General features: G+C 49.1%; 1 protein-coding gene across 3 annotated transcripts in view; it reads left to right on the forward strand.

The window, feature by feature from the left end:
* Positions 1-26,100, forward strand: part of DOCK2 (dedicator of cytokinesis 2) — a 457,833-nt gene that overhangs the window by 373,020 nt on the left and 58,713 nt on the right. For all 3 annotated transcript variants that reach the window (XM_025270818.3, XM_025270819.3, XM_006075524.4), the window contains exons 31-33: positions 6,337-6,437; positions 6,533-6,591; positions 17,950-18,098. In XM_025270818.3, coding sequence (XP_025126603.2) covers positions 6,337-6,437; positions 6,533-6,591; positions 17,950-18,098 — 309 coding nt within the window. The remainder of the gene's footprint in view (positions 1-6,336; positions 6,438-6,532; positions 6,592-17,949; positions 18,099-26,100) is intronic.

Raw genomic sequence — 26,100 nt, forward strand, 5'->3', positions numbered from 1 at the left:
ACCTGTAAATTTATCCCAGCTTTAACCTTCTATTGTCCTGTGGTTTCAAAATATGAAATTCCCAATCAGAAATCACCTTACTTCTTCCCCAGGGAAAAGGAACCTGTGTGTTTAGCCAGAGATTCTGTGGCTTCCCTGAGCCATCCAGCAGGGCTCTTAATAAAATGCCACCAGGCAGCTTGGGGCAGGGAGGAAAGAAAAACGTGAAATCTTCTGAAACAACTGGAGAATCTCTCTAACAAAATGGAGATCAATAAATAAATATTTTCTGGAGCACTGTATTCAAGCCATTGTGTGGAATTTGGCATTAAGGATACAAGGAAGTGGAAGCCAGGACCCTTGGTACTGGTGGGCCTTACAGAGGAGCCAGCACCAAGGCCAACACCAGCATGCTATTGACGGCGTGCTGGTGGATGTCTCCAAGCACACACTATTTCATCCAGCACTTATAACAACTTTTTATGGTAGTTACCATGATTTTTTCCATTTTATAAGTAAGAAAAATGAGGCTCAGAAAGGTCCAGTGACTAGCCAACAATAGCTCAGCCAGTAAGAGAGACTGGTGTTCATCCCCTAGTGTGAGGTACTGATGCACACTCTGAACCACTGGACCATCACGTCATGGGAAGTGAGTGGAACACAAGTTCGCGTGTGAAATGGAATGAATCCACATCTTTGGTTGCACCTACTCACACTACTCAAATCTGGAAGGGCTGAGCAGGCCTGATGAGTTCTGCCTTCTGGGAAGGCCTGGTGGAGGTGGTAGGTCTTGAGCTGGGCTTTGATGAAAGGATGAGACTTGGCTGCTGCAGGTGTGAGAACTACCATGAACAGTGCCATGGGGACCGAGATGCTCGTGTTGTATCTGTGAGTCTGAACAGACCAGTTCCTCCCCCTCCCTGGAATAGGCAGTTTGCTGCGGAAGAAAACATTGGAAACTGCCAGGAATGCCAGATTAGTTCATTTGGCTCTGACTCTTGAGGAGCAAGAGTCAGGAAGGTGCAGGGAGGAGGTGTCACGAGTGTCCAGCTGTGTCTAGTCGCTGCCACTGCTCACTCCCAGGCCCTCCATGGAGCTGCTGGCCAGGACAGCCTCCCCTCAGTCCCAGGGTCAGCCCCACGGAGCCTCATGGGCAGAACTGGAGGGGGGCTGTGGGTGTAACACTTGGGGATACCATTACTGCTTTTTTTCTTTTGAACTTCTTATTTTGTATTGAGGTGAGGCTGATTAACAATGTTATGATAGTTTCCGATGAAAGGGACTCAGCCATACATATACATATATCCAGGCTTCCCTAGTGGGTCAGTGGTAAAGAATCTGCCTGCAATGCCGGAGCTACAGGAGTCATGGGTTTGATCCCTGGGTTGGGAAGATCCCTGGAGGAGGGCACGGCAATCCACTCATGTTCTTGCCTGGAGAATCCCATGGACAGAGGACCCTGGCGGACTACAGTCCCTAGGGTACGGCTGTAGTGACCATGTGCATGCCTGCATACATGCATCCATTCTCCCTGAAACCTCCCTCCCATCCAGGCTAGGGGGCGTAATTTCTGACCTACTGAGAAAAAGAAGCACTGGACCTATGGTCTCGTGATTCACAAAGATCTTCAAGGAGGGAAATCAAAAGAAAATCAAGTGCAATCCTAATTATGTATCCAAGAGAACCAAAAACATATGTTCACAGAAATTCATATGGAAATGTTCATAGCAGCATTATCCATAAAGGCCAAAGCTTAAGCTTAAGTGAAATCACTCAGTCATGTCCAACTCTTTGTGCCCTTACAGACTGTAGTCTGCCGGGCTCCTCTGTCCATGGGATTCTCTAAGCAAGAATACTGCAGTGGGCTGCCATTTCCTTCTCCAGAGGATCTTCCCAACCGAGGGATCAAACCTGTGTGTGTCCCACATTGCAGGCAGACTTTTTACCCTCTGAGATACCAGGGAAGCCCTAAAAAAATTTGCAATACCATGGACTATATAGTCCATGGAATTCTCCAAACCAGAATACTGGAGTGGGTAGCCTTTCCCTTTTCCAGGGGATCTTCCCAACCCAGGGATCGAACCTAGGTCTCCCACATTGCAGGTGGATTCTTTACCAGCTAAGCCACAAGGGAAGCCCAAGAATACTGGAATAGGTAGCTGATCCCTTCTCCAGTGAATCTTCCTGACCCCAGGAATCAAACCAGGGTCTCCTGCATTGCAGGCAGATTCTTTACCAATTGAGCTATCAGGGAAGCCCAAGAATATTTAATCTTCCTCCTGTAATTTTTTTCCAGTTTTAGAGTGAAGCTAAGTGAAAGTGGCCCAGATGTGTCTGACTCTTTGCAACCCCATGGGCCATATAGTCCATGGAATTCTCCAGGGCAGAATACTGGAGTGGGTAGCCTTTCCCTTCTGCAAGGGATCTTCCCAACCCAGGGATTGAATCCAGGCCCCCCACATTGCAGGCGAATTCCTTACCAGCTGAGCCACAAAGGAAGCCCAATAATTCCAGGTCCTCCGCATTGTAGGCAAATTGTAGCCACAAGGGAAGCCCAAGAATACTGGAGTGGGTAGCCTATCCTTTCTCCAGCGGGTCTTCCCGATCCAGGAATTGAACACGGATTCTTTACCAACTTTGCACACTCGATTCTTTGCCAACTGAGCTATCAGGGAAGGCCTAAAAGCCAAAAGGTAGGAACAAACCAAATGTCCATATTGGACAAACAAAACGTAGTTTATCTGTACACAGCGATACCCAGAGTAGTGTCCAGCAATAGACACAGATGAAGTACTGACACTGCCACAGTGCGGATGGGCCCTGGAAACATCACGCTTAGTGAAGGAGCCGGACGTGAAAAGCCGCATGTTTTATGACTCCATGTCTCTGAAATGGCAGAAGAGGCAGATCTACAGCGACTGAAGTAGCTTTGTGGTTGCCAGGGGCTGAGGGGGATGGAACAATGGCAGTGGTTGCTAATGGGTGGAAGCTTTCTTTGGGGGATGATGAAAATGTTCTAAAATTAAATAGTAGTTGAAGCGATTTAGCAGCAGCAGCAGTGATGATTTACTACCAGTAAATCTAGCAGTAAATCTAGTAGTGAGTATGGTAAAACCCGCTGAATGGTATACTTTTAAAAGTTAATGTTATGATATGTGAATTATATCTCAACTTTAAACAAAAAGAAAATCAGGAATAGGGTGACATATAACATTTCTGAGGGACTAAGTCAGGTAGAATAGAGGTAGAACTTAGTAAGAAGTTTCATTAGATTTGACATGTTTAGGTGTTCTCAAACATGTTAGGTGTGAGATTTCTGGAATTTTTCTCAAAAGCAATACCAATTCAGCTCACTTTGTTACACATCTATTTCCTGTTGTATCCTGATTACTCTTTTGAAATCCCCTAAATTCAGGAATTTCTCACCCTAAAAAATAACCCATTCCATGCCCTATGACCAGGTTTTCCCTTTCCTTGGCTCGTGGTTTCGTATCTTGGTCTTAAACAGGACGAGCTGTGAGCTCTGAGCTTGAGCAAACAAAGCAATACATTGTCAGAACTTGCAAGTCATGGGGTCACCAGGAGGAAGGGCAGCTGGTGTGGCTGAGAGACACCCTGACCCTCACTGTGTTTGGAAGCAGGGTTACTATGGAAACAGAAGAGCTTGAGATCTGATTCTCAGAGTGATGGGGCGCCTTTGGAAGACTTTGAGGAAGGGAGGGATAGGATCTGGTCCTTCGGGGCTCTGTGTGCTGAGTTGATTTTATGGGGGCCACAAGCCAGGAGGTCACTTCACTGCACCCCGGAAAGACTTGGTCTTTTGGACTCTGAGAAATAAAGTTTCAAGTAAAAGAAGGAAAGCTATTCCCTCAACAGAGTATAAGCTGCACGAGGGCAGGAGCTGCTGTCTGTGTAACCACTGCCCCAGCCCCACATGATGACACCTGGCCCATTGAAGGTGTTCTGTAAATACGTGTCAGTATAGTCTCTGCTAAACACAGACCACAGCATGTAGAAAGAGACCTGAGTGTCAATCAGTAGTGAAAAAGTAAAGTGAAAGTGTTAGTCGCTCAGTCACGTCCAACTCTGTGACTCCATGGACTGTATCCCTCCAGGCTCCTCTGTCCATGGAATTCTCCAGGCAAGAATACTGGAGTGGGTGGCCATTCCCTTCTCCAGGGAGGGGATCTTCCCAACCCAGGGATTGAACCTGGGTCTCCTGCATTGCAGGTGGATTCTTTACTATCTGAGCCACCAGGGAAGCCCCATCAATCAGTAAGCCTGGGTTTAAATCCCAGCTCTGCTGTATGTATAACAAGCTGTGTGACCTTAGGCAAAATACTTCACCCCTCTAAACCTTGTTCTTCTCATCTGTAAAATGAGTCTAATAATGGCTGCCAGGTTCTGAGAGGTGGAGGGAGGGCTATGTGGGAAAGCGTCTGGCCCATGGTAAAACAAAGGGCTTGTTTTGCTTTTCTCTGAAACAGGAGCCACAAACTCATGTGAAAGTAACAGCAGTAAGTGAAAGTGAAGTCGCTCAGTCGTGTCCGACTCTTTGGGACCCCATGGACTGTAGCCGATCAGGGTCCTCCATCCATGGGATTTTCTAGGCAAGAGTGCTGCAGTGGGTTACCATTTCCTTCTCCAGGGGATCTTCCCGACCCAGGAATCTAACCCGGGTCTCCCACATTGCAGGCAGATGCTTTACCGTCTGAGCCACCAGGGAAGCCAGCAGTAAGGATGTTACCAAAAGTATAGCTGCTTTTCACTTAGTCTTGGCCATTGGAAACCTCCAGTGAGCATCTTTGAGTGAAAGATGGCAGCCTCATTGGCAGGTGATTTCTCTAGCTGGTGTTACCCCTCCTCTTGGCTAGTCAACATTTAGAGGATGCTGGACATGTATGGGCTTCGTCCATCAAAGCTGTCCCCCACCTGCTCCTTTCAGGGCCATGACATCTTGTAATAATTGCCCTTGAGCACCAAAGGCACCAGGTTGTACTATTATTTGCTTTGGTACCAAAGAAGTCACCAGAATAATGAAAAGAATAATAAAGCTAACCAGAGCTTTGGCACTCTTACTGAGATCCATGCCCTTTAACCACATCATCTTTACCACAGTCCTCTGCAGTGATACAGAGGTAACCGCCCCCCCTTGCAGATGGCTTCACTGAGGCTCAACAGTACCTTGGTTTGAGTCTCGATCTCTCCGTTCTGTATCCTGCATCAATGTCACTGTCACTTCTGCTAATCTTTGGAGCACTTTCCCTCTGCTGCACACTTTGCTGGACCTGTTTCACCATGAGCGGGTGGAGTGGCTTCTAGTCTCTGCATTTAGCACCAAGAGATCATGTAAATGTTAAAATTATGGTAAGCCTACTTATCAGCTGGGCCTCAGTGGCCCTTGAACTCAAATGAGCATGAGAATCACCGGAGTGCTTGTGAACACATGGATTTCTGGGGTTGGATTCAGTAGGTCGGAGTGGGGCCAGAGAATCTCCATTTCTAACGAGTTCCTAGGTGATGTCGATGCTACTGGTCCAGGACCAAACTTCAAAACCATAGAGCTAAAGGGAAGGAGAAGGCGACATATCCTAAGGTAGAATAGGCGGCAGGCTGGTCCTCTGCTGCCAGCTGAATTAGAAAAGACTTCCAGAGACGCTGTTGTTGCTGTTCAGTTGCTAAGTCACGTCCAGCTCTTTGTGAGCCCATGGACTGCAACACACCAGGCTTCCCCATCCTCCAGTATCTCCTGGAGTTTGCTCAGGTTCATGTCCATTGAGTCAGTGATGCTATCCAACAGTCTCATCTTCTGCCGCCCCCTTCTTCTGCCTTCAGTCTTGCCCAGCATCAGGGTCTTTTCCAATGAGTTGGCTCTTTGCACCGGAAGCTTCAGGTTTAGTATTAGTCCTTCCAGTGAATACTGAGGGTTGATTTCCTTTAGAATTGATCTGAGGGTCACTGAAATCCTTATCCCTTATTGCCCCCTAATTCTAGGGCAGAGAACCACCTCACCAGGACACCCAGCTGGGCTGAATTATTCATTTTCCAGAAAAGCAAAGTGAAGCAAAACAACAGCAATAAAGAAAGAGCAGCCCTAAAATCTTTCTCCTTGCCCAAATCCTGTTGTCAGAGAGAGGATGTACATGGTCAGTGCCTAGAGAAATCCATCCATTGTCCTCCTTTGGCTGGAATGTTAATTTCACAGTCAGTGCCAGTTAGAAAATTGCAGTGCACAGAATTAAACTGGTTCTGCCTCTATCTTCTTCCATCTTCATAAATTATTCACATTACCCAGCGTTTAATGTGCTTCCCCACTTCAGCCCTCCCGATGACGGTTCTCCATTCTTTCATTTACAGCTGTGGAACAACTATTTTCATCTGGCAGTGGCTTTTATCACTCAGGATTCTCTGCAGCTGGAGCAGTTCTCGCACGCCAAATACAACAAAATCCTGAATAAGTAGGTTGCATTTGGAGCTCCTGAAAAGGAGGGGGGAGGTTTGTGAGAATCTCTGAGGTGATGCCTGAAGCAGACATTTTTTTTGTTTCTCCTAGGTATGGGGACATGAGACGGCTAATTGGCTTCTCCATCCGTGATATGTGGTACAAGCTTGGTGAGTAGGCAGAGGCATTCAGACAGACACATCTGCACATGCCAGGCTCCTTCTTGAAGACCATCTGTTAGAGGGCCATGGGGGTTTCAGCAGAGGAAGCTTGAAATAACAGTTTATCACTGTACACACCCCAGGTCCTTAATAAGTGCCTGATGAGAGAGAGTGCCCATCCCAACCTCCCACCCCCCAAAACAGCTGTGGATCTGCTTCTCCTTGATGCCCTTGAGGGGTTAAGAAATCAAACTGGAATTTACAAGGAGAACGAGTATGACTGCTGTGGGAACGCATGGCCTCCCTGTCACGTGTGCTTCCTGTTGATTGGTGTGTGTTCTGCATCCTGCTTCTTGTGTGATGTTGTGATCTACCAAAGGCCCTCCAAACTTATGGGGGAGAGTTGATTCTGTGGCAGACGAGGTTCTCCTGTGATATGATTTGAGCTGGAAGGTGACCCCAGAGGCTGTCCCTGCTTCAGTGAGCTACAGGAATCCTGGGCAAGCTGAGTGGTACCTATGGGAGGAAGGAAGGGGAGATAGAGTCAGCAAGACCTTTATTGAGAGTCTGAGTCAGCCCTGTACAAGGAGATTTTATTTAATCTTCATATCACCTCCTGCAAGATGGAAACATTTCCCTCTCATTTTATCGATCAGGGAACTCAGAGGGAAGGAGCTTGCTTGAGATGAAACAGTAGCAAGCCACAGAGCTTGGTTTTGATTTCATGAGGATGGGGGCTGCACACCTTGCCCAAGGCCTGAATCCTGCTCCATAAATCTGTGCAGAAAGGATGAACCGGTAGACAGATGAATAATTAGTAACAAGTAGTGAGCTCTTTTGCCTCCTATTTTGTGCATCCTCCTTGACTCTGCTGCTGAACTGCTCTGTGCTCGTCTTAGATGTGCTCTCTTCAGTAGGGCACTTGCAGGACTCTGCCTGTCTCTTGGATTCAACCTAAATCACCTCCCCAGACCTCTTAGTGTCTATCAGTCCCATCTGACTTCCTGGACAGCGGTTCCTCGCCCTTCCCAGCAAGGTGCATTCATTGTCGGGAAAGCACGTGGCCATCTGCCTGGGCTCTGTGTTTGCTGGCACCATTGCACTCAGGTCAAGAACACGTGCTGGTAGCAGGGTCGTAGACTGGTTCCCAAAACTGAAGGGAGAGCTGGGGGTCGGGCCCAGAACAGACTCCGCCTCTGCCGGGGGCCTTGCCTTGTCATTTGCACGCTGTGAGGTGCAGAGCAAGGGCCCGAGTGACACTGGCCCAGCTTGGGGAGACAGCGCCGTCTCCTAGGGTGTCTGCGAGGCTCGGAAGGGCAAGCACTGCGAGTGGGAAGCTAAGGAGGCCACACCCATGGAAGAGTTGTATCATCATTTTCACCCTGTTATGACAGTATCCTCCTTAGTTGTAACAACCAAAAATGTCTTTGTGTGCATGCTAAGTCATTTCAATCATGTCTGACTCTTTATGACCCCGTGGACTGTAGCCCTCCAGGCTCTTCTATCCATGGGATTCTCCAGGCAAAATTACTGGAGTGGGTTGCCATTCCCTTCACCAAGGGAATCTTCCTGACCCAGGGATCGAACCCGACTCTCTCGCATTTCAGGCAGATTGTTTACCCTCTGAGCCACAAGGGAAACCCTAGACATTACCAAGTATCCTCTGTATGTGTACATGTGTGTGTGTGCATGTGTGTACAAAACTCCCCTCTTTTGCAAGCCATCACCAAAAGAAATGCCATCTCTGCCCTGTGTTTTTGGAACAGCATTTTTGTTTCTCTACTTTGGATAATGATAGGGATAAAAGAAACGTTTTGTATGTCATTTACCACTACCATGCCATAGGAAAAAAGTGCATAGTGCAAGTGGCAGCCAGCATCTGGCCTCGGGGCAGGAGTCTGGGAGGGAGTCGTGGGGCTGCTGCAAACTGAGGCAGGTGCACCCCAGCTGGAAGGAGCAGTTGGTATCCTGCCTGGTAGACTTCTGTCCTATTAGAATGCAAGGCTGACATTGTCACAGCTTCTAGTTTATCAAAAGAAGCCCGGAAACATAATTTTTAAATGCATTTTCTAATTTATTAATATTGGTGGTAACTAGTTGAAAGTTTTAAAAGCACCAAATGTGTCCAGTGAAACAAGGGGCCCAGACTCAGTCTGCAGATGAGTTTGCCTTCCTTGCTTTGCAGCAGCAAAGACGAGGTAAAGCCGTGGTGGGCTTCCTCTCCCAGATCTACATCCCAAGTGTTGCCAGGATTGCAAAACAGGGATCTGTGCTTTGTTTCCGGTTCCTCCGCACAGCCTGGGCTTTTCTGAATGTCCTTCATTGCCGTTGTTTTGCACATAGAAGATTTTATTTAGATATAGATTGTTTTGGCAGGAGCTCCTGCGCTCCCAATTATGCTGATGAAAGAAAAGATGTTACCAAATACTCTACCTGCTTAGAATCACAGAACATCAGAACTGGAAGGGTCCTTTAGAGAGCATATTGTCCAGCATTTTTCAAATGTTTATTTCTAGCTGAGGACCAATAAAAAGAATATACCCTGCTCAATACAGAAATTGGATGAAAGCCAAGCTGTTCTAATTGAAGTGGGATGGGGTGGGGTGGGGAGGGGTGGTGGGTAGAACTACTCTCCTGAGCTCCTATGGAGACCCCTGCAGAGTTTCTGGGAGAAACCCTGAAGCACTTCAGAGAATAGTTTGAAGCTACAGGTCTGTCCAACCCACTGATTTACCAACAAGGAAACTGAGGCTCAGAGAGGCAGAGAGTGTGTGTCCAGCATCACAGAGTAGATGGGAGGTGGATTCAAGACAGGGAAGCCTGGCATGCTGTAGTCCATGGAGTTTCAAGGAGTCAGACATGCCTGAGCAGTGGAACAACGAACCCCAACAGGACAAGTACACTGGTGTGTCTGTCCAGAGCGCCATGGACCCCTTGCTGTATGCAAGTACCTGTGGGGTGAATTAGCGGAATTCAAAGATATATTTGTTCAGGTTTGGGGGTTGCAAGAAAGAGATGCTGGCTGTGGCTGCCTTAATTGGAGAAGGCACTAATTGGAAGGGCAAGGGAAATAGGCTATGAAGGGTAGGATTAGAGCCACTCAAGGATCCAGGACAGGTGGTGTGATGTTGCCTTTAGGATATTCTATCCCTACATCACTCTGCTAAAGGTCCAGTCTCTAGGAGACAGCTTTCTGTTGTTCTTCCTTGGGTGACCACTCCATCAATGCCCCCACCAAGCCTCCATCCATCAAGGGAGGCAGAGTTTCCCAAAGTAAAATGTTCATGGAGTTACGGAGAAATCGAACAAAGACACAGATGTCCACTGTAGAAAACAAAAAGTGAAAAATTCTGTTTCAAGGATGGCCATCTCCTCATCTCTTAGCCTGGACTCCTTGGAAGAGGAAGGTGTATTGGCCTGAAGGGCCTTTCCTGCTGCCTTCTTCTTGCCCATCTGCTTCAGGGATAGGGGAACAGAAAGAGGAGGCAGAGTGAGTGGATGGGTCCCCAGTCCCATCCTACTTTGTCTTCGGCCAGATGCTGGCATTAGCAGGCTTTCTCAGCAAGCTAACGAGGTTAATCTGCTAATCCCAACCAGAACCAAGCACTGTGTGCATGGGGACCACTGCAGTGAAGACACTACACTGGGCAATGATGAGCGTTAAAGTGCAGCTTGTGAAACATCCAGCACAGAGTGAAGCACGGACGCTGCCGGTGGCAAGCCTGGCTGAGTGCCCACATGATAGCCCTTCCACCCTTCTTCCTGGCTGACCAATCCCTGATTTTTTTTTCATGATCACAGTTTGTCCAGTTAACAATGATTTGTAGCTCGTGGTGGCCATGTGACCCACCCAGCTCTATCTGATGAGAATCAACAGAAATACACTTCTTGGGGTTTCGGGAAAAACTTTTTCCTAATTAAAATGAAAGGGAGGGCATAGCAGTGAGCATAGCACATTTTTTTGCTTGTAGTCTTTCCCTTTGTTCCTTTCTGGGAAAGAATAAGATGCCTGGAGGTGCAGTGGCCACCTTGAAGCCATGAAGAGTCACACCCTAAGGATGGAGAAGCAGCTCTGGACTGACTGTCTTAAGGAGGAAAACTAAACAGAGCTTACTCAGTTTAGCTGTGGTAATCAGATTCTGCTACTACTCTATCTGATGTATCATCTAATTCAGTGCCCTGATTTTATAGGTGAAGTCACTGAGGCCCAGAGAAGTACAAGGACATTCCCAAGGTCAACAGCAAATCAGTGACTCAGATGAGACAAAAGAGCCAGACTTGACCTGAAGTCCAGTGTTCTTACTAATAGGTTCTTTCCAGAACATGCAAAATATTTTCAAAGGATGGGAAATAGTAAACTATGTTTTCCAAAGACTACTGATAATGAGTAAATCATAATGCCTGTTAAGTTTTAAAATTTTGTTTTAATGCCCAAAGCAATCAGGGCTTCATCACCATGATCATCAGCATCATCATCTTCTTCTCATCAAGAATGATTTGAGCAGCCCTGTGATTATAAGATAGCTAATTGCAAAGATAATCTCAGGCTGGAAGACTATTCAAGGAAAAGTCTAGACAAGTGTGTTTGTGTGTGTGTGTGTGTGTGTGCGCGGGCGCACGCACGCTTTTGTGAGAGAAAATACATGCAAGGAGGCCTTAATAGAGAGAAGGATCTGTACTAGGATCCAGCCACTAAAGGGTTAATGCTATCTGTATGTTTGGATCCTGGATAATGCCAAATATAATGGACTTTCCCTGATAGTGTAGCATCATAACATTTGATTTCCGCTAGGAGGGAAGCAATGCACATTTTGTGAAAATGACTTTGTACTTAACCAGCCCATGTTCGCTGGGGTTAATGCCAGTCTGCTGTGTTAACAGTCTTCATGGGAGAGAAAGATAAATTCCAGTGGCTGGCATCATGGCCTTACATGTGGGGAGGTCGCTCCCGGCAGAGCTGTGAGAGCAACTGAACCGTCACTTTTTCAGCATCTGTGGAGGGCCCGGCTCACCGCTAAGCACCAGGGGAGGATGAGAGAGTTGGGGGAGTATAAGGCATGGTGCATGCCCTCCCTGGAAAAGCCCACCATTGAGCTCTAAACACAGGACAAACTGAGAGTCTGAAGAACAAACTAAGTTAATGTGAAATGTGTGGTCGAGACTCAGGAGTTGAGGCAAAGAGGAGGAAGGCTCTACTGAGTCAATGGCTCTTGAATTAGACCCCAGGGTGGTCAGAGCTGAAAGGGCAGCAACTATTCCAAGTGAACAACCAGCCTAAGCAAACATGACTTCCTTGAGTTGGGGGGAAGCTACTGGGCAGAAAAAGGAAATGGGATTAGAAAGGCATCCATCCATCCACCCACCCATCCATCCATCCAACCAACCATCCATTTATTCATTTAGCAACAAATATTGAGCACTGTGACAGGCAGAATAATAGCCTACCAAAGGTGTCCAAGTCCTAACCCCCAGCACCTGTTTATAAATTAACTTACATGGCAAAGTGGACTTTTTAGGCATGATTAAGGATCTTGAAGATGGTAAGAGTATCCTGGACTGTCCAGATGGACCAAAAGAAATTACAGGGACCTTAGAAGTGAAGAAAGGAGGCGGGGGAGTTGGAGAAAGATTAGAAAAAGCAATACTGTCGGCTTTGAAGATGGAGGAAGGGGCCGTGAGCCGAGGAATGCAGGCGACCTCTAGAAGCTGGAGAAGGGAAGGAAGCGGTTTTTTCCTCAGACCCTCCAAAGAGAACTCAGCCCTGCTCACACTTGACTTTAGCCCAGAGAAACCCATTTCAGACTTCTGACCTCCAGAACCGTAAGATTAGTTTGTGTTGTGCTAAGCCACTGCTGGTGGTGATTTATAACAGCAGCAGCTGGAAATGAAGACGAGTCGCCTTACAGGTCAGGCGCTGTGCTAGTGGCTGAGGCTGCAGAGGAAGACAGCTGTCGTTAGAGACACGGCCCAGCCGCACAGACTCGCACTCAACAGCAACATGCTGATTGCTGAGCTATCCAATTATGGTTGTAAAGGAAAATAGCTGTAGAGCAGAAGCCGGGGCACCCAGAGAGTGTATAAAGGACTCCTGCCTGGTGAGTGAGCTCAAGGTGGCCTCGATGAAGACTGGGGGAGCTCTGAGCCCCAGAGCTGTGGTGTCCTAAGGAACTAGCCTGTGAGCCACCTGTCTAAATTTAAATGCTCTAGCATCCACGTTTTTTAAAAAGATAAAACGCAGTGAAATTAATGTTAACAATATATTTTATTTAACCCCATATTCCAAAGTGTTACCATTTCAACCTATAACCAACATAAAACATTATTGAGATGGGTTACCTTTTTTGGTTTGTTTTCCAAAACTCTTTCTTTGAAATCTAGTGGGTTTTTACACTTGAAGCGCCTCTCAACTTGGACCAGCCTAATTCCAGCTGCTCAAAGTCACTGTGGGCAAGTGGCCTCCATACTGGATAGAGAGCAAGTAACATGTGCTCGTGGGGCCAGTGGCGGTGGGACTCGGGTGGAGTCGGGCACAGGAGGGACGAGCATGGTGGGCAGCGCGGGGTGGGGTCAGGCTGAGGGGAGGAGGCAGGGTGTGGAGATGGGGCTTCGGGCCAAATGACTTTGCAGACCAAGGGGACCCATGCAAGGACTGTAGCTGTGGACAACATGATCAGACTGGGGTTGTCAGACATCTTTGAGGAGAGATAAGAGCATGTTTTGATGGGATAGAGAAGGGTTTGGAGGCTGGTAATGTCAGCCGTGGGAGATAAGATACATCTGATCCAACCTCCTTCCGTGCCAGCCCTTTACTCCAGAAGTAAACGAAAAAACTGACCAGCCTGAGACTTTCATGGGGTTGGACCGCGGCTTCTTACGTTGCTTTTCCCACAGCTCACCCTGGGCTGAGCTCGCGCTGCTCAGCATTGGCATCAGCACACTCAACATCAACGTTTACTGAGCCTTTCTAACGAACCAGACCCTGTACAGAGCCCTTTGTTTTAAGCTTCTCAACAATTCTTCAGGCAGGGAATATGATTATATCTCCATTTAATAGATGAGATAATATGTTTTTAATATTTTTATTTATTTATTTTGGCCACTGCCATATGACATGTGGGGTATTGATATCCCTCGACCAGGGATTGAACCCACACCCCTTGCATTGGAAGCATGGAGTGTTAGCTACTGGACCACCAGAGAAGACCCCAGATGAGATAATAGAGGCTAGGGAACATTAAGTGACAGACACAAAGCTTCCCTGGTGGCTCAGAGGGTAAAACAATCTGCTTGCAACACAGGAGACTCGGGTTCCATCCCTGGGTTGGGAAGATCCCATGGAGAAGGGAATGGCTACCCACTCTAGGATTCTTGTCTGGGAAATCCCACAGAGAGAGGAGCCTGGTGGGCTATAGTCCAGGGGATTGCAAAGAGGTGGATGTGACTGAGCAACTACACTTCACTTCTTCACAAAGCCACACAGTCTGGAGTGGCAGTGGAGGAGTTTGAGGCAGGTTGTCAGGCTCAGAGATTCTATAGGGCCTGGAGGGAAGCTGGGCCAGGCACGTTCTGGGCCACAAGGAGAGACTCGACTGCCTGTCTTAGATCAGTACCAAGAGGGACATTTTCCAAGCCTGACATGGAGAGGCAGAGATCTGCGTTCCTTCTTCCTCTTTTCAATGAGCAGAGTCATTTCTGATCAACCCAGCTTCATTTCAGAGTCCCCAGGAGGCTTGCAGGACTCTGAAATCCAGAGGGTGATAACTCGCCCTCATCCTGCTCATTTCAGGGTCTGTGCCAGACTCAGAGGGTCTCCTGCTCTCAGTTTGAGCACCCCAGGTCTCCTGTCAGCCTCCTGAGGTCAGGGACGCTCCCACCTTCATGCTCAGCCTGGTCCACAGGGTAGCCTTCTCCCGTCCTCTTTCCCCACCCTCCCCGCGTCCTTCTCCCTGTTCTTTCTTGTTTCTGTCAGGCTGCCTTCCTCATGCTCTCAGACCTTCACCGGCACTCTCACCTCTCCCTGGCGAGGCAGGAGAGGCAGGCCCTTGCATAGACCAGAAGGGGAACACGGCGGCCGGCTTTCCTCTCACAGACCCCAGCTCCTCCCTGCGCTTGCACTCCTGCCAGATGCTTCCCCAGAGCCTGGGCAACTCGGCGTCTGGACTTACCCACTGACTTGTTGGGACTTTAAAAGCCTTTTCTAATTGGTATCTGTTCCCAGTGAGAGTCAGCTTCCATTATGTGAGAAAGACCCTCTCACCCATTCCCTTCCTTGCCTTTTTTCAAGAACAATAGCAGGTATGTCTCTTGAATGAGTATTTTTTTCCAAAATGAGTTCACATTCACTTAGCAACAAATATGTTCTCTGTGTGTGTGCCTATGTGCACATCTATGTGTATAAAGGCACACATTCAGATTACTTGAACACAAAATCCAATGTGCTCAAATTCCATTTCTGATGTAAATGAATAAAATTTTTTATGGAGCATTGTAAGGGCCATTGAGATCACACTGCATTTAGAAATCATTATCATCTCTCTCTCCTCTTTCCCTATTCTTCTGAACATCTCTTCAACTGACTGCAAAGAATGCAGGTCAGAAGTGCCTAGGAAATCCCTAGTCTATGGCATGTCTGCTCTTTATTTTAAACCATCTCAAATATATCTTTATCAGACCCAATGCCCTCCAGTATTCTAAAGGCTTTTGTCACATAAGCAATTTCTCCATTCCATGGTGGCTTATCTGACAGTTTCCCATTTACCTGCTACTTATTATTATACTCAACTTTGAATTTTAAAACCCCAGTGAGGGTTTAAAGGATCTTGAAGGACAAAATCAGAAACCTAGATTAGCAGTTACTATAAATCTGCAAGAAAGCTAGTTTATTTTATTTTTTTTTCCATTTGGAACAATACAGAGTATAATGCAAACACACTGTATAATGAAGCTGGTATCCTGGAAAAGTGTCTTCACATTTCACTCACCTCTCTCCCTGCCTTCACTATTTCATTCTCACTAACTGAAGATATTCCTAAGATGATGCCTTTTTTATCTGATTCTGGGGAAACACTCACTCCAACATTAAGCCTCATTTAGGCTGAATTAAAATTCATTTTCTTGCAGCCTTCCCTCTTGGCTCCTTTACTCAGCTTTAATCGAAAGCAACAGTGCCAGGCTGTACGCCATACTGCCTGAGTTTCTGCACCCCAGGAGCCCTCTCCCCCAGGCAAAGACCACCAATGCCATGTTCACCTTGACAGTGGGGAAAAAGCAGGATGGGCTTCCTGGGCTCTGAGAGTCAGGAGGAGAAAGACGCAGCTGCTGACGAAACACCTGGGTGTCAGCTTCACTGGCAGGGTTGCTGGGATGGGCTTGCCCATGCTCCCCAGGAAATCCCCGCAGTTCCTGAGTGCCCCTCCTTTTCCCTTTCTCTGCCACATCTGATGTGTGTGTTCTGAGGAGTCTGCTCAATTCTGCTCGACAAGGCTGCCCTTCATGGTTCATTTTGGCCAAACATCACAGCAGTGATAGCTAACACTGCAAAGTGTGCCATGTGCCAGGCACTTGATAAATAATAATTCCTATTATTCTCTCATATTAGAGGTGAAGATGCAGAGGCCTTAAGAGGCCAGCTTGCCTACCGTCACACAGCTAGTTGATGGAGGATCCATTTGCCTATTTCAGGCAATCTAGACCAAACCACCAGAGAAGGCAATGGCACCCCACTCCAGTACTCTTGCCTGGAAAATCCCATGGATGGAGGAGCCTGGTAGGCTGCAGTCCATGGGGTCGCTAAGAGTCAGACACGACAGAGCGACTTCACTTTCACTTTTCACTTTCATGCGTTGGAGAAGGAAATGGCAACCCACTCCAGTGTTCTTGCCTGGAGAATCCCAGGGACGGGGGAGCCTGATGGACTGCCGTCATGGAGTCGCACAGAGCTGGACACGACTGAAGCGACTTAGCAGCAGCAGCAGACCAAACCACAGTGCCCTTCACCACTTGGCCGCACTGGCCCTGCCGCAGGGCTGATTATCCTAGACTCTGTCTAAGTGTTGTTATTGTTGTTGTTTAGTCACTAAGTCATGTCTGACTCTTTTGCAAACCCATGAACTGTACCCTGCCAGGCTCCTCTGTCCATGGGATTTCCCAGGCAAGAATACTGGAGTGGGTTGCCATTTCCTATTCAAAGGGATCTTCCCAACCCAGGGATCGAAGCTGCATCTCCTGCAGTGGCAGGGGAGTTCTTTACCCCTGAACCCCCAGGGGAGCCCCCACGAAGTCTACACAGACGTGTTTTCACACGGTCGTCTCAGCAGGTGGGCATGGCAATCACATGTTCATGACACATGTCCAAGTCCAATTAGCCAGTGAGCATAGGGGCGAGACAAATGCGTTTCCTCCTCCAGCGGACGTGCACTGAGGTCATGGTAGGCTCCAAGCTCAGTGCTGCAGATGTAATCAGAACAGACATGCTCTCTGCTCTCACAGGGCTCTCCGTGGGAGAGGCCGCTGTCTATCAAACGAAGCCATCGTTGCCAAGTTGGCTAAGGAGACAGACCACTAGCCAGGGCAGGGCATCTGATGGAGCTAGGGGTGCGGTGGGCATGTGGCAGGGCTTTTTTAAAGTGTATCTATCTATCCATGGGAAACCAGGTGGTAATGGGCAGATGTTGAGGAATAGGCAGGAAAAACTATGGTCAACAAAGGAGCACCAGGAGCACAGGCCTGGCGATAAGGCGGCTGGTGAGCTGGTGACCCTGGAGCCAGGCCAGCGTGCTGACAATGCCAGGGGGCAGGGGAGGGGACACAGGAGTGCCTTGAGGTGAGGAAGGAGAAACAAGAAGCTGTAGTTGATCTGACCATAAAGCAGGGTTTTAACTCCCACTATTACACTGACCATACTTTTATAGCAGGTTCTTGGCAGCAAATTTTGCTTTTCTTGTTTTCACAAAACAGTTGGTAAAAAAAAAAAAGCATGTTTCCAAATCTCAGAAACATGGCTTGTGCTGCAGACAGACATCATTTCAAGTATCCCTGTGATTTGCCATCGCTAACACACTCCATCAGGGCCCTGTTTGCAAAGGAGATAATGTAGGTGAAAAGCCTTGTAAACAGCAGTGTGCGTCCACACGCCTGGGTCATTATCCCTAACAACGGGGCTTGTTTTGGGTGATGCACGCATCATTTACACGAGTTAAAATATGTAAAGTGTCCAAAATGGTGCCTGGCTCCGGGTAAACAACTGTATAAGTGTTAACTTTTGTTTTTACTGTTCTGCCTCCCTTTTTTATTTTCCCAGGCTTGGTCTGGTTCTCCTATGAAATCACAAAAATGGTCTCATGGGCCCATGTCCCTCTTCTCTTTCAGGCCAGAACAAAATCTGCTTCATCCCAGGCATGGTGGGACCCATATTAGAGATGACACTTATCCCTGAGGCTGAGCTCCGGAAAGCCACCATCCCAATCTTCTTCGACATGATGCTGTGTGAATATCAAAGGAGTGGAGATTTCAAAAAGGTAAAAAATGAGGCTGGAAACTCAGGCCAGCATCCCTAATCCCCAGCCCATTTCCCCATAATGATACCTTGGTTCCATCTGCCTGGGCTTCGTTCAGAGGCTTTTGGGAGGCTGGGGACATTGATTCACATGCCTGGAATGAGCTGGCAGAGCGGATTTGGTCAGGGTTGTATCATGCTTTCCCGCAAGAGGCCAAGATTAAAATACACTTTCTAGCTGGGTATCAGTGTGGTCCCTTTCTCTAAAGGATAGGAATCCTACTTCCCTGCAGAAGCCCCCTCAGGGTGCATTCCAAGGGGCTCCTCCTCCCCCCTGCACACACCTGAGACCCACCTTGGCCCAGCACTTCTGCTTCTGAGATAACACAGAAGATCTGAACATCAGACTTGGCCACGTGTCAGGGGGTCAGCAAGCAGAGGCGCAGACCCCGACGCCCAGGAGGGCCCGGCAGAGCTGTGGCGGGGTGAAGTGGGGCTTTCCCCCGCACGCAGGGAGGGAGCCACTTGGGGCAAATGCAGGGGCCACTAGTCACACGTTTTCATTGAAAATCCCATTGGACTGGAAGAATGAGGCCCTTTTGGTGGGCCCAGCCACTCCAGTCACTTGCGCTGGTGAAGTAAGCCCTGGTTTCCACAACAGGGTCCCGGCTCCATTCAGAAGTCAGGCCCGGTTTAGGGAGGTTGGTCTTTGTGTCCCGTCAAGTCTGCCTCAGCGATGCGAGGCCCTCAGGTCTCACCCTTCTGTCCTCCCTGCCCCTCCTCTTCTGGTGCTCCCCTAGTTGGACTCCCTCCTCACCCTGGCATTCCTGTCTCTCATTCTATACCACATCCTGCACCAAAAAAATTTCTTAAAATAGGTATCTAAGTGCCTTCTAATGGAGAAGGCAATGTCACCCCACTCCAATACTCTTGCCTGGAAAATCCCATGGATGGAGGAGCCTAGTGGGCTGCCGTCTATGGGGTCGCACAGAGTCAGACATGACTGAAGCGACTTAAAGGGCAGCAGTTTCCAAACTGCTCTTTCTTAAAATCCTTTTGGACTTTATTCTTCCTTTGCTCATTGGTTCCTCACCCAATGAAGTGCAAACCCTGTTGCCTGCATTCCAGGTCCTCCCTGCTCGCCTTCAGCCAGTGTTCCAGCGTTTTCTCTGGCTCTCTCCACCTACCCACCTGTTCTCCAGGCATCTCCACGGTTCACTTGAATTGTGTGGCCTTGGCAAGCATCCTCTTACTGTTCCTCTTCCTTTGCTTCTCAGCCACATTCGTGGTCCTGCCTGCCAGCACCGTCTATGTGCCTCTGAATCCCGCAAAGCCCTCCCCAGAGCTCATCCTTTAAGAGACCTTTGCCCTCTACTCCTCTGTCATTCCAGCTGTCTGAAGTATCGTTATTAGATACTTACACTACACTCATTTCTGCTTCTGCCTCATCTTCATGTCAAAAAAGTGATGCTGATGATAATGCCAATGACTGGCATTAACCGTGTGGACTCCGTGTCAATCCCTGTGAGTGCTTTCCATGCGTTAATTCATGCCATCTTTTGCTTACAACCCTGTGAGGTAGGCAGCAGCAGCATCCCACGCGTGTATCTGTTCATTTGGCTCTGCTGAGCCTTCATTGCCTCATGCGGGATCTTCGGGCTTTGTTGTGGCGTACGGAATCTTTCAGTTGTGGCATGTGGGATCTAGTTCCCTGACCAGGGGTCGAACCCAGGCTCCCTGCGTTGGGAATGCAGAGTCTTAGCCAGTGGACCACCAGGAAAGTTCCCATCCCGATATTAGGATGGAAACCCTGAAGCCTAGAGAAGTGAAGTCACTTACCCTTAGCCATACGAGAAAGACACAGAGCGGAGGTTGCAGCGCACAGGTCCCTAGGATCCCAAGCCAGGCTGCGTCCACTGCACTGCTCAGCCCCTGGCCTCATCGCAGTAAATGCGGGCTGACAGAGAATGGTGGTGCCCTCTGAAGCAATGCCTGCTCATGAAACGGAGCACTGATTCCACCAGATGCTCCAGGAAGAGGGACGGGAGGTTAAATACCTCAGGAAGCCCCTGCATGTCGGAGCCCCACTTACAGATTTCCAGGGGGCATAACGCACGGAGCCAAGGCATGGAGATGTCCCCCAATAAACAGACCTGTTGAATTTCTCAGATTCATTTCGGCAAGAAACATCTATCGGATGTGCCAATCACTTTGGAAAAGTTCTAAGAGGAAAGAGGTTCTAAGAGGAAAGACACTAGTTAGCTGTGACGATCCCAGTGTAAGAGGGTGCACTTCCAACTCAGGGACTCACAGGCGTTCTCTGGTCCCCAAGGCTGGTGACCAGTCGTCTGCCTACAGGGAGCCTGTAGAGAAATCAGGTGAGGAATGCAGATGGAGGAAGAGACCATAGCCAGCCAGCTGGGCTGGGGGTGCGGGAGGGTGGAAGGCGCAGCTGCAGATGGATGTTTGAAGGTTGTTTGGAATCTGCCACCTTTTAAGGCGAAGTCCGTGAAGCTTGGGAACATGGGAGGGGCACCCTGGGTGGGATGAGGGCATTCTGCTTCCCCTCAGATCTCCCCAGTGGGGTGGGCACCAGCGGGCTCAGAAGATGTCCTGGAGCAGGTGTGCAAAAGAAGTACTCCCAGTACTGACGCCACACAGTGTCTGAAAGAGAAGCTAACCCGGGTCCTCCCTGGGCAACAGCCTGACAGTCGTGTCCAGTGGCCTCAGAGCTTCTGAGGGTTGCCTGTGGTGTGATTGTCCTGCCCTAACGGCACCCCTTTGGCACGCAGCCGCCTCATCTCCATGAATGGGGTCGTCCCCTAGCTCCTCGCTCCACGCCTGTGTTCATTGTAAATTCCTTCCCCAATTGCTTCTCTTCATCTCTGCCTTATCAAAAGAAACAGGAGAGTCGGGCTGACTAATGGGGCAGCTGCCTGTGTGCACACCAGCTGCGTGCGGACCAGAGCCCAGTGTGGGATGAGCAGAGCCAGGTGTCCCTGCCTGGCTCAGAGTAAGCACACAAAGACGGTATCCCCAGGGGAGGGAGGAAGCCAGGCCCTCTGAGCTCCACACCACCCTGATGGCCAGACCCGGAGAACAACCCAGAACCAGGGTTTGAAACCCACGCGGCATTGTGGCCACACCTGATGCCAATAGATAAGAGAACTGGGTGCCCAGAGAGCGACAAGGTCCCCTTTCTAAAACGTGGGTGTGAGAGGAAATAGCAGCACCCACAGGAGCACTCAGCAGGACCTTTGCTCCCCCGCACAGCAGGCCCTCTGGCCTGACACCCAGTGTGTCATAGTTCTCCTGCTGCCATGCCTTTGCGGGGCTCTTCCTCTGATTCTTCACCTGATGAATCCTAGTCACCTTTCAGCTGTGGCCTCCCATTTGGAGAGAGCCTGTCCTGCTTCCTGGGGGCAGTGGAGTATCTGGATGCAGGCGACAGAGGTGTGCTCCAGCAGCGGGTGCACGGTGGGACTGGGGCAGGGAGGGGGCAGGCTCTGGGGGGCCGGGGGGAGGAGGCTCACAGGGCGGTCTGTCTGAGCAGGGTTTCTTCTGCAGCCTCGTCACCAGATTCCCCTGCCTTCTCCTCTAACCACAGTGAAATAGCTGATGCTGTTGACTGACACCCTTTACCGCTCATGAGTATATCACTCCACCCCAGACCATCTCAGGGGCTCTGTCTTCACCTGGGGCTGGAATTCACATCCACTGGATTGGGACGTGTCAGCAAGAGGGGCTTCGAGTTGGCCACGCTGTAGCTGCAGTGGTCCTGCTGCAGTTGGCGTGCAAAGCATTTCATCCTGCCTGCGAAGGGCTCAGGTCTGGCGCCGCTGCCCCAGAGCACGGCAGTGTGCTCACACGTCTGCCTCCATGTCAAGACCGTGAGCTCTCTGAGGGCCAGCACGGTTCCCTGAGGCCCGGGACTCTCAGCGCCTGTCAAGTGCCCAACATGGATGTAATAGGGGCCATGTCAGTGCTCTCAGTGTGACTGCAGGCACTTAGACCCCCGTCCCACAGCGTTTCAGAGGGAGAGCCTCGACAGAGAGAGGAACATTCCAGCGAATGTTTTTATAATGCAGGATAACGAGGGTAGCTCACTACTGCCTGAGCAACCCCAGGGGATGGTTAGACCGGTTGTCTTGCCGGCAAATTCTTTGTGGAGGGAGAGGCTATGGTCTTTTCAGATGACATCTGTGGGAAGGAGTGGAGGTCCCGCGATGCAGAGACTGAGTCGAGTGGTTACCTATGGGCAGATTGAAGAGCAGGATTCTGTCCTGATCATCATGAGTGTCTGAGCTCTCAGCAGGAAGGAGGGACTTCCTCTCTCAGAAGGAGAGAATCCCTTTCTCAGAGAAGGAAGGGACAATAGCATTTGACTGCAGCACTTAAGACAGTGCCTTCACCTCGGCTTGCCAGGGGCACTGGTGGCAAAGCACCCACCTGGAGTGCGCAAGGCGCAGGAGATGTGGGTGCGACCCCTGGGTCAGGACGATCCCCTAGAGAAGGGCTGGGCAACCCACTCCAGTATTCTCGCCCAGACAGTTCCATGGACAGAGGAGCCTGGCGGGCTACAGTCCATGGGGTCACAAAGAGCCAGACACGGCTGACAGGACTGAGAATGCACAAAACGGTGCCTGGAAGACTGCAGGAATGCAATAATTGCTTGTGGAATGAATAAATGAACAAAGATATCAGTTTGGCAGATTCCACTGAGACTGAGTCTTGGCATGGGATAAACTGGTGATTCACATGGCTGAGAACAGCATGTGGAAAAGAGCAAATCAATTCAATAAACATGTACTGAGCATCTACTGTCTTCTGGACAGTATGCTTTGGTGCCAGGCAGACTTGCTGCTTATAAGCTGAATAAATTTGAGCAAGTTATTTAAACTTTCTCAGCCTGTTTTTCATCCACAAAATGCATATAATAATAGCATTATTATGGTATCATAATACCAAACTCAAGCTTCATGAAGTATGAAATGAAACAGGAAGTGATGGGACAACTCAGAGAAAATGAGGAAGCCGCACTGACTCCCACCAGCCTCCCCACTTCGCATGACGCTGTCCTTTCCAGCTCCTCCCAGGCAGGCTTCTGACCACCCCAGGACAGCTGGCAGCAAAGAAGACCCCAGGCTGGCATATGGATGCCACTCTCCTCCTTGTTATCTCTGTGCCACCCTAGCTGGTCACCATCTCTGACCCCTCCCATGTCATAGTCAAGGCCTTCCTTTGAAGAAGAGCTCTTGTCCCCTAAATTTCACACTTTGGTGGGGCGGGGCTCCTATAAAAAAAAAAAAAAATGTAGGCAAACAAGATGATGAACAAAGCTGAGAGGTTCCAAAGCAGTCGGGAGAGACAGAGGAAGCGGTTCCGGGAAGGCATGACGCAAGCATGAGGCCGTGTAGGTCCCCCGGCCACAAGAGGGAGTCGAGCTCCGAGAGCTCATTTCTTTTCTCCTCAGCACTGAAGGTTCAAGTTAGGCTTCTGCACGATCCTTTTTCCATCGTGTGTTCACTTCTGGCAGTGCCGGGTCTTGCCGCGCGCAGCTTCCGCTGGTTGCAGCCTGGTGAGGGTTCTGCTCTAGTCGTGGGGCATGGGCTTCTCGCTGCAGGGGCTCCTCCTCGTAGAGCATGGGCTCTAGGGCACGCGGACTTCCGCGGTTGTGGCGCAGGGGCTCAGTAGTTGCAGTGTATGAGCTCTGTTGCCTCTCGGCAGGTGGAATCTTCCTGGTCCAGGGACTGAACCCATGTCTGCTGCGTTGGTCCTTAGATTCTTAATCCCTGGACCACCAGGGAAGTCCCTATAGCATCCAACTTCTGCAGAAGTAACCTGCAGATGCTCCTTAGCAAATACCTGCTTTGCAGGGTGGGATGAGGCATCAGTGATGTGATGCAATCTTGTTAGTTGTGGATGAAATGGAAATAATTTGGAGAAGCTGGGGCTGCTCCCTACGCTCTACACAGTGGCAATGTTGGGAGTAAGGCCTATCATGGTGACATAATGTAGTATATGTTTGGGAGTTTAAGGGACCCTTGGGTGTACCCTAAGTCAAGTACATCATCCTTTGAAACCCAAGGCAAAGGTCCCACCTTGCCTCAGTTGCCTCATTTATAAAGCAGGGATGATGATACCCATCTCCCTTGACTGTTGTAAAGGTTAAATGAGATTAAGATGCTAACGATGAGGACAGTGTCAATGATGGCATAATGACAATTACTAACAAATGTCAAGCACTTACTACGTGCTAAACACCAGGCCAGGCCTTTCACATGTGTTTCCCATTGATATCTCCCCTCAACACCATAAAAGTTCCATTTAAAAGATGAGAAAACTGAGCCTCAGAAAGGCTTACTAACTTGCTCAAGGTCCTGTGGTAGGAAAAACAGTTGAAGCAAGACTCAAACTAAGTCTGTGTGCGTGTGTGTGTTCAGTCATATCCAACTCTTTGTGACCCCATGGACTGTAGCCCATCAGGCTCCTCTGTCTGTGGAATTGTCCAGGCAAGAATAGTGGAATGGGTTACCATTTCCTACTCCAGAGGGTCTTCCCAACCCAGAGACTGAACCCGTGTCTCCTACACTGGCAGGTGGATACTTAACCACTGTGTCACCTGGGAAGCCCCAAACCAAGTCTATTTAATGCCAAAGCTTGTGGTCAAAGCCACTCTCAAGCATAGCCCTCCGCTGGTCCCAGCAGCCCAAAGGACCAGAGTCTGCCCTGGGATGTACTTGACTGAAACCTCCCCTCTCCAACCCGCCCCGGAGGGCTCAGGCGTGGCTGGCATCGTCAGCTCTGCACATCCCTGCACCCTGTAATTTCCCTCCCTCTGGGCTCTTTTGTGACCCTGAGACAAGTGCTTATTTACCCCATCCACTTCTCGGCTCCAAAGGAAAGTTCATCTCCCGAGGAGGAAGCATGCCAGCATTTACCACTGAATAGCTCAGCAAAGCTGGTTTTCTCCCTGAGAGCTGCTTTCCAGTAACATTCAGCAGTAATAACAATAACATTAGCAGTAATCATAAGATGACAAGAAAACCCAGTGCACGCTCGAGCCTGTGCAATCGCCTAGTGCTTTGTAAATAAAATGTGCCCAGCCTCCCTAACGACCCCATGCAGGAGGTACCACAGCTATGCCTGTTATATTAGTCAGGATCAGCAAATACGACCCCACAGGCCAAAACTGCCCTGCCACTTTTTTCTTTGGTGAAGCTCTATTGGACTATACCCGTGCTGAGTTGTTTTTATACCAGCTATGGCTGCTTTGGTACCACAACACAGAAGTTGCATATTTGTGACAGAGACTGACCCACAAAGCCTAACTAAAATATTTACTAACTGGCCCTTTAAGAAAGTGTTTGCTGAGCCCTGATATAAACTATGAAGCTGAGGGTTAGAAAGACCTACTTATTTTCCCGAGATGGTGAAGGAGATGGAGGAGACATTTAAAGCCGGTGCTTGTTTACCCCCTTGACATAACATCAGCACCTTCCCTTGTGGTCCCTTGGCTGTCTCTCTTCCTACCTGGGCTCAGCACGGTAGACATGTCTAATCATGCCAGCCTGACTTTGGGTGACAATTGACATATACAACAGGCTTAACAAAATGCATCACATAAGGGGCATGATTCTGTATAGATTGGCAGCCCAGACCCTCACCACACTGGCCCCCATACCTGCGGCTCTGTTCTTATTTCCACCCTTTTTTGAACTCTATGCTCCAGCTGAACTGTTCTCCTCATTTGTCTCCATAGTCCCACCTCCACACCTTTGCTCAGTCCATCCCCACCTCCCCAATCTGAATGCCCTTCCTTTTCATGTTTATCACAGTCCTACCCATCTTTCCAGACCTGTGTATCTCCTTGCCTAAATCTTCCTTAACTGTGGAAACATAGGAGATTTTTTCTTAACACAAACTGAACGAGCACAAGTTTCTGGTCCTTGCATTGGCCCTTAGCACACAGAAGAGAGGGAACAACATCCCCACAGGTGATATGTGAACCAAGGAGAAAGCGA

Source organism: Bubalus bubalis, chromosome 19, assembly GCF_019923935.1.
Source record: "Bubalus bubalis isolate 160015118507 breed Murrah chromosome 19, NDDB_SH_1, whole genome shotgun sequence".
Taxonomy (NCBI): domain Eukaryota; kingdom Metazoa; phylum Chordata; class Mammalia; order Artiodactyla; family Bovidae; genus Bubalus; species Bubalus bubalis.